Source organism: Condylura cristata, unplaced genomic scaffold (genome assembly GCF_000260355.1).
Source record: "Condylura cristata isolate star-nosed mole 26May11 unplaced genomic scaffold, ConCri1.0 scaffold00038, whole genome shotgun sequence".
Taxonomy (NCBI): Eukaryota; Metazoa; Chordata; class Mammalia; order Eulipotyphla; family Talpidae; genus Condylura; species Condylura cristata.
In genome coordinates, this window is record NW_004567139.1 from 7,860,096 (window position 1) to 7,871,832 (window position 11,737).

Sequence of the window (11,737 nt, forward strand, 5' to 3'; positions counted from 1 at the left end):
AGACCAGCTTTTCCCGAGGCCAGCCCAGTTCCTGTGTCTGCACCCCCTTTCCCTCCTTTCTCCCATCTCTAAAGCTGCCTGGCCCTGTCGCAATGGCAACCCCCAACCGACAAACGGGACTCGCGAGCAGGCTGCTGCTGAACGAGCCAGCTCCTGGCTGTTTATTGTCAGAATAACCACACAGCATCAGCGTGGGGTAGGAGAGAAGGGGTGCACCTGGGAATGAGCTTACGTCCTCTGGGGAGCAGGAGTCTGCTGGCCAGACAGTGCTTATCTGCTTGATGACCAAGAGCTGTCGTTGAGGCCAGACCCAGTCCCCGGCCACGGCCCCATCTTGTCAACAAGGCGTCAACAGCCCCTGCGTTCCCGGTCACGCCTCGCCAGGCGCACCCTTCAGGCCTTCTGCTCTTGCTGGATCTGGAAGGCACCTGGTACGGTTGGGCTCCAAGAACTGACTGACCGGGCGGTTCTGACCTTGTACAGGAATGAGAACCGCAGGTGGGGAGAGGCCACCAGGACCAGCAGACCCACAGCTGGGCCCTGGGCGCCGTCCCCTAGCCTCAGGGGCCTTCCCCACAATTCTCTCTTGAAACTGGTCTTTCAGGTCCCCTCCTAAACCTCGTAGGACAAAGCAGGCTTTCCCTGGGGCCAGCAAGGCCACGCTCAGCCACGCACACCGTCCTGTCTCCCCTGTGCGTGCTCCCCACAGGGCACACACGCGGACCTCCCAGAAGCTGTGGTCGGCCGAGTGCTGGCCGAGTGCTGAGCGAGTCCCCACAGGTCTCTGGGACCTAGGAGGGCTGGCCCAGGGGAGAGGGTGCCTCAGGAGCCAGCGCCTCAAGGGCACAGGAAGGCGTGGGCCCCAGCTGAGGGGCAACCCCGCTCTCAGTGCCCCTGCACAGAGCCCCTCTCGCCCCTCGGCCCTCCAAGGCTCAGGCAGAGCAGGGGTCGCCGGAGGGGGAAGGACCCAGCTGTTCAGTCCTGAGGTGAAGTTAACCAAGGTCAGGGCTTTCCTCTAGAGAGTCTCAAAGCCCAGTCAAGTGAGCAGGGCAGGTGACCCCAGGCCCCACAGCAGCCCTCTGCCTCACAGTGCCCCCAACCCCTGCTCTACCCATGGCCAGCAACTGCTGGGAAGGGCCAGCGCCAGCCCCTGGGGGGCCAGCACAGCCAGGGTGGGGCAGGGCGGCCGCCCACACCTCACTGCAGCCCCACCAGCTCAGTGATGGGGGGGGTGTGCACCATGAACTCCTCATAGCGACTGAGAAACAGCCGGAAGCGGGCCAGGTAGGAGTCCTCGTTGTAGGGCAGCTGCTTCTCCCGGAGGAACCGGGACACGACGGGCTTCACCTGCCGGGAGACGAGGGAGGCCGCTGAGCGGGCGGCCCACTGCAGCAGCCCTCCCGCTTCCTCTCGCGCCCAGCCCCTGCCTCTCCCTACTCCACCTCCTATCTGCGTGTTCCACGATGCTCTGGAGGAGCTGAGGGGCTGGGAGAACTGCTTCCTCCCTCCCAACAGGCCTGGGTGGGGGGTTCTCCCCAGCGGCCTCCCGGGGCTCCCCAGCAGGCGGGCCCTGGCACCGGGGGTCAGGCGCTCAGCCCCCTTTACCACGCCCCAGTGTGCCCAGCAGAGGCTGTCGCCGGAAGCACCGCGCCTCGCGCATTACAGGCGCAGAAGCTGCCGCTCAGAGACGGTCCGCTGACTCGCCCAGAGGCCGGGTTCAAAGCCCAGACCCCCACCCTCCCGGCCAGCGGGGGCTTGGCTTCAGGGGGCCCCGCGCCTCCCCCCAGCCCTGCGCCGCCCACCTTCAGGCACATGTTGTCCGAGAGCCTGGGGAACAGGTGGTGCTCCACGTGGCAGCTGACGATGGAGTGGCCGAACGCCCAGTCCAGCACGGGCAGCCGCGGCAGGTTGAGCACGCCCAGGCTCATCATGTGGATCCGCCGTGGCTTCGTGTCCAGCGAGAACATGGGCAGCCCGATGTGCTGTGGCAGACACGCGGGTGACGACCGGGACCGGCTGCCGCCCAGGCCCGCCCTCCCCAGCGCGTGGAACCCGGCGGAACATTCTCCTGCCTCCTCGCCAGTGGCTCCCGCAGCGCTTGAGGCGCTGGAGGGCCCCTGTCTGTGTCCACGCCGAGTCTTGCCCAGCTCTGGGCTTCTCTCCTCGTTGGTGCAAGGAGGGGCTTGCCCCGGGCACCCCCCGACGCCCTGCGGCCTGACGCAGCCCGCCGCTCTCTCTCCTGTGGCTGTGCCCTCGCCTCTCTGGGGGGCCCTGCCTGCTCCCCTCCCCAGAGTCCTGCCACGTGCACGTCTCCACACCCTCGTCACTTCTTCCACTTCACGGGAGGGTGCATGAGCGCTTCCCAGCAGCGCCATCCTGGCCCCGGGGGCGTGGAGTGAGCTGGCAGCCTCGCTGCGGAAGTGGCGGGCCGAGGCCTGCACCCTGGCCTCCTGAGCGCTCCACGTCCAGCCCCTCCAGCTCCTCTGGCCTCCTGCCCGGCCACCCCCTTCCACGTGCTTTGGGCTTATCGTGATGTGCGCCCTGATGGCCGAAGCGGGGTTCCCGATCCCTCGTGTCCCCACGGCTTAAGCCAGGGCCCTGCGCAGAGATGCTCCTGAGAAAGCGCCCACCCGGCTGCGAATGCAGGCGGGGTCGAAGAGAAGCGGAAGCCTCCCCCGGCGCCCAGACTGAGTGAAGGAGGACAGGTGGGGGGCTGGGAGAGGAGGGGGGGCTTCCTCACGTGGCCTCTCCCCCGAACCAGAGTCCAGTCCACAGTCAGGCCCCTAGGCGTGCTCCCAGGGCCCCCCAGTTCCCAGGGCAGGGGAGGCCTCACCTGGAAGATGTTGACGTGGAGGTAGGGGTGGGCCAGCAGGGACCTGGTGGCGAGCATGCAGCCCAGGGCGGAGCCGGGGCTCTTGAAGCCAGACAGGTTCAGCAGCAGCCAGTAGTGGGAGTAAAGGCCCAGCGAGATGAGAACCAGCGAGCGCAGAGCCAGCCCGGGCTCCAGCTTGCGCAGCCGCTCTGCCAGACAGCCAGGGGCGGGAGTGAGGGCGCCGGCCGGCCAGGCCCCACCGAGCTCCTCTCTGGGGCGCTCGAGGCTCAGCTCAGCCACACAGCGCCCAGAGAAGCAGATGCCCCCACTTGAGGAGGAGGAAGAGGAGCTGGAAGCCGCTCCCGTGGCCCTTCTGGTGGCCGCACAGGACCTGCGGCTGGCGCCCAGGGCCGGTTCCTCCCGCCGGGACCCAGCCCCTCGGTAAGAACCGCTACCAGTGCGGGGTGCTGTGCGCGGCCTGCGGAGCCTGCCCCGCGCTGCCCGCGGCCTCACCCTCAGGAGCAGGTAAGAGCCGAGGCCCAGAGAGGCTGAGCGACCTGTCCATGGCCACCAGCCGGAATCGGCAGGACCAGACTCAGCCCCGAGGCCAGGCACTGTCCCCCTGCCTGGCCGTCTCCCCAGGTTCCTGCCAGGTCGTAACTCAGGGATCTGTGCTTCCTCCAAGCCAGGAAGGTGGGGAAGGAAGGCGGGCGGGGCTGGCAGACTCACCGACAGCCACCAGCGGGGTGATGACCGGGATCAAGAGAGGCGCCAGGAGCATGTAGACGTAGCGGTTGAGGTAGGGCAGCCGCCAGGTGCTCGAGTCCCCCAGGCCCAGCACGTTGGTGTAGCCGTGGTGCATCTTCACGTGTCCGTACTTGGCATACTCTGCAGTGAAGGCTGTGCAGACCTAGGGCCGGAGGCGGGCGGCCTCAGGCACAGCCGAGCACCCTAACCCTAAAAGCAGGACCTGCGGGACCTCACGAGCCCCCGTCTGCCCCCCTGCTGCGTTTCCAGGGCCTCCTGTCTTACGCCCCAGCTAATCAGCCGTGGCAGCCAGTGAAACATCACATCCACTTGGCCCTGTGGGTGTGGCGATCTCCCCAGATTGCCACTCTGCTCACGGCACCACTTTGCAACCCAAGCAGCGAGGGAAGGGCTGGGGAGGCTGTGTTCTGGGCTGTCCTGGAGCGGGGGGGCTTTCTCCCTAGAGTAGACACTTCTCTGGCTTTTTCACCCTTGAGGGAATCTCCGGAGCTGCTCCTGTGCAGAGCAGCTTGGGACCCCAAGAAAAGCAGGCGTTTGAAGGCAAAGACACTGAGGGGTCTTATGCAGAGGTAGGCAAGGGAGCCCGGCGACGCCAGCCAGCCTCTCCGCTCCCCCAGGCCAGGGGTGGCCAATCTGGAGACGCGCTGCCTCGTCCAGAGGTGAAGCACCTGGAGCCAGGCAGGGGCCTTGCAGCGTGTGGTGCCCTTCACCGCTGGCCCCGGTCATCTTCGGGCAGTGTTACACGCAGTAACAGCTGGAGGGGTTTCACGTGACCACCCCAGGGCACTCCGGGGCCAGGTAAGAGCCGAGAGGCCATCCGAGATGAGCATAGACTCCAGAGATGAGCCACTGACTCCACAGAGCAGACGCCTGGTTCTGTCCGGCAGCAGCGGCCAAAGCAGAAGACAGGACACTGACCCCACGCTGTCCCGAGACGCTCCCTGGGAATGAGAAAGCTGAAAGGGAGCCGCAGGTCTGGCTAAAGGGCACTCGGGTTTCATCACAGATGAGGGCAGAAGTGTCCAAACAGCCTCCCGGCCCGCCCCTGAGGACAGAGGACGGGGCAAATGCTAATTCAGCATTGCTGCCGGGCCCCTGACTCTGACGCAGGTGGCGAACCCAAGGGCAGCTTTTGCTCTGGCTTCAGAAGCTCACAGTGGGGCGAGCGTGTGCCAGCGGACGAGAGCAAGGCCATCTGCAAAGGCCTGACCTCTGCAAAGACTTGCGTCTGTGCAAAATCTGCTGCCCGTGAAGCTGGTCTCTCCGCCCGGCCGGAGACCAGGGAGCACGGGCCTGCACACCCAGCGCACTGCAGCAGGTTGCCGGGCCTGTGCGCAGAGAGCGGAGCTCAGAGCCCAGCCAGGAGCCCCCCAGAGCACGTTAGTGTCAGCGACACTGCTCCCGCGTGTATAAACTACACACAAACCCGCGCTTGCGGGCCCTCCCGGGTGGCACTAGGAAGCTGTCCGCAGCCCCTGCAGCACAAATACATGCCCGGCCAGGGAGGGAGCCCCAGGGGGCAGCAGACCCCTCCTGTCTCCCCGCGGCTCCCCTCAGCAGTGGGTTTCAGTGCATCTGCCTATTCTGCTCCCCACTCTGTCTGTGGTGAATCCTCTCACCCCACATCTCTGCCCTGTACCCCAGTTCTTGAGTGCATAAAAACATCCTTTTTAAAAGGTTTATTTATGTATGTGTACAGAACTGGGGTACAGGCCAGAAGTGCAGGAGTGGTGAGAGGATTCGCCAGAGACAGAGTGGGGAGCAGAACAGGCAGATCCACGAAGTACAGTGCTGAGGGGAGCAGCGGGTGAGAGGTCTGCTGCGCCACGTGGGTCACCTCTGGGGCGGGGATCGAACTCACACTGAGGCGGCGTCCTGACCCGTTGCGCCCCCGGGGAGGCCCTAAGTAAGTACATCTTTGAGAAACAAGAAAACTCGTGCTTGCTGGAACAGCTCCCGCAGAGTAAACCCTGCCAGAGGCCTCCGGTCCACACCCTGGCGTTGACCTGGGAAACTCTCCAGCAGTCGACCGTGGACACTACTCCCAGTGAGACTGCGGGGTGGGCAGCTCGTGGTCAGGTGAAGCCGGGTCTCGTCCAGGCCTTGGAGGATCTGCCTGCTCGAGAGTTGGCACCCGCCGGCTCTCAAGGTTGGTGCCAGCGGCGGCAGGCGCCTCTGGCACAGGCTCGGGGGCACAGGGGAGCCTTAGGGGCCTCCTCCTGGCCAGCGGGCCTCTGCCACGGCCCGAAAGCGCCACTCTGCCCGCATCACTGGAAAAGCAGCGCGTGGACGCGCCCTCCCCTGCCCGCTGCCCCCGGGGCTGCCTCTCTGCGCTGCCTGCTCCACCGGGGACACTGGCTGGGCACGGCAATCTGCCCGGGGCGAGGCTGGTCTCCTCTGGCACGGGGCTGCAGCTCGTCCCCAGCCCAGCGCTAGCCCAGGCCAGGGGCCTGCACCTCTTTATACAAATAGCATGGAGCCTTTTTATACAAATAACAGATTTGAGGCTACTCCTGTGGAATTCCCGCTCCCTCTAGATCTTTCTGACGGAGGAGGCAAGGGCAGGTGCGGGCTGGAAGCCAGACTGCACAGAGCAGCGAGCGGGGCCAAAGCCTGGCAGTGGCCTCCCGCAGGGGTGGTCGAGGCACAGACAGTCCTGCCACGAGCCTTATTTAAGTCCCCCCGATTCCATATCGAGACCTAGAGAAAGCTGCAGAAGCCTCAAGTTTCAGGAAGACGTAAGAGCCCCAACCTCTCAGCACTCAGGCTCCAGGGCGCGCTGCGTGGCGCCTCTTGACATCGTCTCTTAGCGGAAACGCGGGACCCCCCAAATCTCTTCCATTTATTTATCTCCTCACTCAGCTTCTACTCACGTATGCGGCCCCGGATTTCTGCCGGTGACCAAAGCAATCATCTAAGTTAGTTTTTAAAAAATCGCTTGTTTTTGGAAAAGGGATCAACCGTGTTGACAGAATGCGCAGAGCACAAGCCCCCCCACTCCCCCCGACTCCCTCCCGGGGCCCAGGAAGGTGCCCCACCTCTCAGGTGCTCCTCTACTGTTCGCCTCTCATTTTTTAAATGAACCATATTTGCAAGATTAAAAACCATCATGATAAAACTATGACGCAAAGCTGGGTTTAAGGAGGTCTGCAGACCGGGAGGGCAGGCCCGGGGCCCAGGCGGCTGGCTCAGGGGGGCGGTGGGGCCAGCCCTGGGGGAAGTGAGGCGTGGGAGGAGGAGGCATCGGAGGCCAAGGTCAGGTTTCCAGCTGGGGGACAGTGGGACCACACAGAGATGAGAGATAGCAGGTGCGGGGGGTGGGGGGAGCGGTGGGCCTCGGGGAGCAGTGTCCCTCAGGCAGAGGGACCCTGGGCTGGAAAGTGCCCAGCTCCTTCCTCCTTCCAGACCTCCTCTCTGATCTCCAGGAGCCAAGCTACCCCCTTCCTGTCCAGCATTACAGTGGCAGGGACCCCTGGGGTTCCGCGGGCTCCGTGACAGGTTTATCCGATGAAATGTAGGTCACCCAGTTAAATCCCAGCTTCAGGTAGACAGCGTTTGCGTGGAAGGCCGCCCTAACTATTACACGCATGTGTGAGGGCCCGAAGTTCAAAGGCAAGTGGACAGTGGGGTCAGCACGCTGCTCGGGGCAGCCCGCCGAGGCGCCGTGCATGCCTCGGCGCTCGGCCCTCACGGGTGTCCCGGCTCCTCCAGAACAGAGGGGCAGAGCACGAGGGCCCGAGGGCCGCGTGCTGACCACTGGCCAGTGCCCAGTCCACCGCGGCTCTGGCCAGTCTCCCGGGGACCCTCCCGGCTCCCGGCTGGGCACATGGATCTCCAGGACCTCCTTCCGTCCCCTAGTGGCCCCAGATTTCTGAGTGTGCCTCAGGCCCTGTGCCCTTTCCCACATCCAGACCTCTGTCCCTCTGCTCCACCCCAAACCGCCTTCCTGCCTCTGTGCCTCGCGCTGCCCGCTCCGGACACCGCCCGGGTCTCTGTCCCGGCCCTGCCGACGTGGGGGCGGGGTTCGCCTATGTTGGGGCTGACTTGTGCCCTGCAGGGTGTTTATTGGCACTGTGGCCTTCACCTACCCGTGTCACCAGCTGTGACATCCCGTCGGCCTGCACTTTGCCCAGAGTCCCCACCGCGCCCCCGTCTGTGCCCACACAGCTTCGCCCCACCTGCTCGATGCCCTTGTGTCCTGCTGCCAGCCAGGGGACATAGCAGGAGACTGACCCTCCCGGACCAGTGTCTCCTCCTCTACGAAAGTGGGGTAACAACAGCTTGGACCTCGTCGGGGCGCAGTGAGCAGTTCGGGCATAGCAACAGCCAGCGCGGCTCAGGCCCTGGTCCCGGGGCCTGTCGTGTCGCTCCCCACTTGGGAACGGGAAGAGGGTCTTGTGCACCCCTGGTCCCCAGCCCCCAGTACCCAGCAGAAGGCCTGGCGGCGGCAGCAGCTCACTGATGGGGAGAGCCTGTCTCAGCCGGCATCTGCGCCTGCCGGCTCGGCCCCCAGAGCTCCCCCCAAACCGGCCTCGGGCAGAGGCTCCTCACCAGCCCGCTGCCCCAGACCTGCCCTTTCCTCTCCTAGCCCCTCCCTCGCCCCACCCCCACCTGGGACGCAGAGGTGCCCCCACTGACTCCAGGGGCCACAGGGGAGCCCCCCAGGGCCCCTGCGACCAGGTGCCAGGCTTTTTTAGTGATGCCCAAGAGCGGGCATCACCCCAGCCCCCGCCCAAGTGCTGATCTCAAGGCTGGGGGCGGGGAGCTACACCAGAGTGCAGTTTGGGGACGCACAGAGGTGAGGCGGCACGTGGACACCAGAGGGGCGGAGGGGCGAGCGTCTCCCAGCGCGGCCCGGCACCTGCAGAAACACGCCCGTGTCCCTGATCTGCACTCACTGAAAACTGAACCATCTTCACAGAGGTCTGTTGGCCCTGCGGGTCTGGGTGAGCCCTCTGTATGAAAACTTTAATCTAAAAATTAAAATAAATCATAGTTGAAATGGTCCCCGAGGCTCCTCAGATTAACACCCGTGGGGTTCAGGTGGGGACAAACAGAGAGTTGGGCCTAGCCCAGCTCATGGGAGAGAATGTTCCAGAGCCCTGCAGGCTGGGGGGTCTCAGCTCTCTGCACCACTACAGAGGTCAGACGCAGGTGACAGCGTTCCCCGCGTGCTGTGCCTCTGCTAGGGCCGCAGGGGGGCCTGTCCCACCCAGCAGGGGCCCACAGACCCTGGGACACGCCCAGCAAAGCTGGCGGCCAGGACAGCCAGAGAGTGCTGGACGACGGACGGGAGGACGGGAGGACGGGAGGACGGGGTCATTCAGTCATGGTGCTTCTGAGGGTCAAGGTGGGGACAAGCACCCCGCAGGGCAAGGATCAGAGAGAGGTCACAGCAGAGGCAGGGACCCAGGAGGGTCACCGGGGGCTGTGGGCAGCGGCACGGGGACCAGGGCGGGCCAGGCCCACTCGCCACACACTCACATACACACCCTCACAGGCAAACACACTCACATACAAACTCCCTCGCGCACAAACTCACACGCAAACACACACATGCAAACACATGCAAAACACACTCTCCACACCCTCACATGCAAACACGCTCTCGCACACATGTGCACACACACATACAAACACACCCTCACATGCAAACACATGCAAAACACTCACACACAAACACAAGCTCCATGGAGCTTTCCAGACCCACAGTAACCTTTCAGCTGAGAGAGGCAAAGGTCGAACAAAGGAAACACAGCGAACACCAACCCTTTCCCACACACTCACGCAGGAGCTCGGTGAGCGCCCCAGGGTCAGCCCGAAATGGACATCCCGGCTGACCCATTCGAGGCACGCTGGCCTCCTGACGGCCTCCTGAAGGAGGAAATGTTGCTCCTCTTTATGACCTGAGGACGCTGACACTTAGTTGCCGACTGCAGGGCCAGCTGCTTGGCAGGCTGCTCCCCACACGGTCCCGCCCGCTGCTCCCCACACCGTCCAGTCCCGCCCCACGGTCCCGCCTGCTGCTCCCCACACCGTCCGGTCCCGCCCCACGGTCCCGCCCGCTGCTCCCCACACCGTCCCGTCCCGCCCCACGGTCCCGCCCGCTGCTCCCCACACCGTCCCGTCCCGCCCCACGGTCCCGCCCGCTGCTCCCCACACCGTCCCCACCGTGCCAGCGGGCAGGGAGTGCAGGGCCACCCCCTCTCCACATGGGACCCGGACTCTCCCCACAGGCTGGCCAGAGCCGGGCCCTGCAGGAGGAGGGTGCCCACTGGGGCTGCCCGCACAGCTGGAGGGTGCCGCACCCAGAGGTGCTGCCCCACGAGGGCGCACCCACTTCTAGACTGTGGCCCTCCATCAGCAATCAGCCCTGTTGCCTGTCATCTGCTGGGTCACTGTCAACAAAGCGCGACAGAGGCCCAGCAAGTCCTGGCCGGGAGCCCAAGCCCAAGAGGCAGGGAGGGGGCAGCGGCAGCCGGGCCCTCAGGGAGGTGACACGCTGACTGAGGGGTGCTGACAGCGGGGCGGGAGGCTTCTCGGGGGAGGTACGGTCGCTTGGCACCCACCACAGCTCCTGTGTCCCGAGGCGTCTAGGCCGGGGGTTCTCAAATTTGGGTGGGATCAGGTTCACCCAGGGGACTTGGCGAAAATAGTGCCTTGGGGGGCCTTTACTTCTCCATCAAACCCGGACCGCCAGGTCATTCACCTGCACCCCAAAGCCTGAGGTTGCGAGTCACTTCAGCAGGATCCATTCCCTGCGGTCAGTTAGTCCAAACCCTGCAAGCCCGGCTCACTCTCAGCTGCCCCAGCTCCTGGCGGCTGGCGCAGATTCAGCAGAGCAAACAGCTTCTCCAGCCGGGGCCTCGTACCTTCAGCCCTGCTCTGCTTCTCCCCTGATTCTCTTCACGGGTCACTTACTTGCGGGGCCTCAGAACCCAGCTCAGATCAGCCCCCTGGAGTCCCTGGAAGGAAACTGTCTTGCAGTGGACCCTGAGCATCCAGAACCCCCGATCCTCTTGTCCTGTTCCTCTGCAGCGTGGCCAGTGGGAGGGCGCCCAGGCCAAGGGCAGGACATGTCCACTGCCAGGGAAGCCGAGCCCTCGTGCCGTTCTCTGTCCACCTGGCCCCTCGGACACTCACTCACACACGGTGGGTGCCGTGTGCCGTGTGCCCACGCGGGTGCACACAGCCATATACCCTCCACGCCGCGCCCAGGGTGCCTGCGGCAGCCCACCACCCGCAGGCTCACCTCCACGAAGAAAAGTTCCCAGATCTTGCTCCAGCGTTTGGACTCGGTGAGGGCACCGTGAGTGGCCAGGTGGCTGCCCTTCACGGTGAGTGTGTAGTGGCACACGCCCAGGATGGCAATGCCCAGGGCGAAGACCAGGACATTCTCAGAGCGCAGGCACAGAAACCCTGCGAGGAGGAGGGGCGGGGGGCAGGCCGGGGTCTCCTCAGGCCCTTGGAGATCTGCGTCTGACTCCCCACCCCCATCCGACCAGGGCAAAGTTGGCAGCAGGCGAGTCTGCGGCCACTGGCAGCGATGTGGCAGGACCCCCTGCGGGGGCTGGGCTGGCCTGTTCTATGGGATTTGGGGTAAAACGGAGCCCCACTGACCGGCAAGGGGACTCTGAAAGGACTGCAGCCTGGCTGGGGCACGAGGGGCGCCCGCCCGGAGGAGTCCAGGCAAATTCCCACCCTGCTCCCAGCCGCCCAGCCCGGCCTGCGTCCGGGCACCCTCCCCTTCCCCAGGCCACCTCTTCCCTCCCCCCCCCCCACCCCCACTGCTCTCAACTTTCCCCTCCATCCCCTCGGCCCTCAGGCCTCTTCCCTCCTCCAGCACCGGTGCCTCTGGAGACTCCGGGCAGAACACCCCCAATCAGATTTTCGGGTTTGGGGAGCACCCTGGTCCTGAAGTCCGGGTCACTTGCCGTCTACTCTTCCCGCACCCCGCGCCCCCGCGCCCGCGTCTCCATCACTCACTCCCGCTCCCCACCCGGCCGGCCGCGGCCACCGCTCCCCGCGCCTCACCGGCCGGCAAGGCGAGGACGCTGAGCCCGAGGATGGCGCAGTCCACGCCATGGCGCTCCCACCACGAGCTGGCCCTCACCACGTCCTGCACCCGCGCCTCCAGCTCGCCCAGCAGCGCCTCGG

The 11,737-nt window shown here is 65.2% G+C and overlaps 1 protein-coding gene across 1 annotated transcript in view; it reads right to left on the reverse strand.

Moving 5' to 3' along the window:
* Window positions 1–6: 6 nt before the first annotated feature.
* Window positions 7–11,737, reverse strand: part of FADS6 (fatty acid desaturase 6) — a 13,044-nt gene continuing 1,313 nt past the window's right edge. The window contains exons 2-8 of the mRNA XM_004693375.2: window positions 11,615–11,732; window positions 10,833–10,999; window positions 3,542–3,722; window positions 2,834–3,021; window positions 1,803–1,982; window positions 1,197–1,347; window positions 7–474 (exon numbers count right to left, since the gene is read on the reverse strand). Of these exons, the coding sequence (XP_004693432.1) occupies window positions 1,198–1,347; window positions 1,803–1,982; window positions 2,834–3,021; window positions 3,542–3,722; window positions 10,833–10,999; window positions 11,615–11,732 (984 nt within the window). The 3' untranslated portion in view covers window positions 7–474; window position 1,197. The remainder of the gene's footprint in view (window positions 475–1,196; window positions 1,348–1,802; window positions 1,983–2,833; window positions 3,022–3,541; window positions 3,723–10,832; window positions 11,000–11,614; window positions 11,733–11,737) is intronic.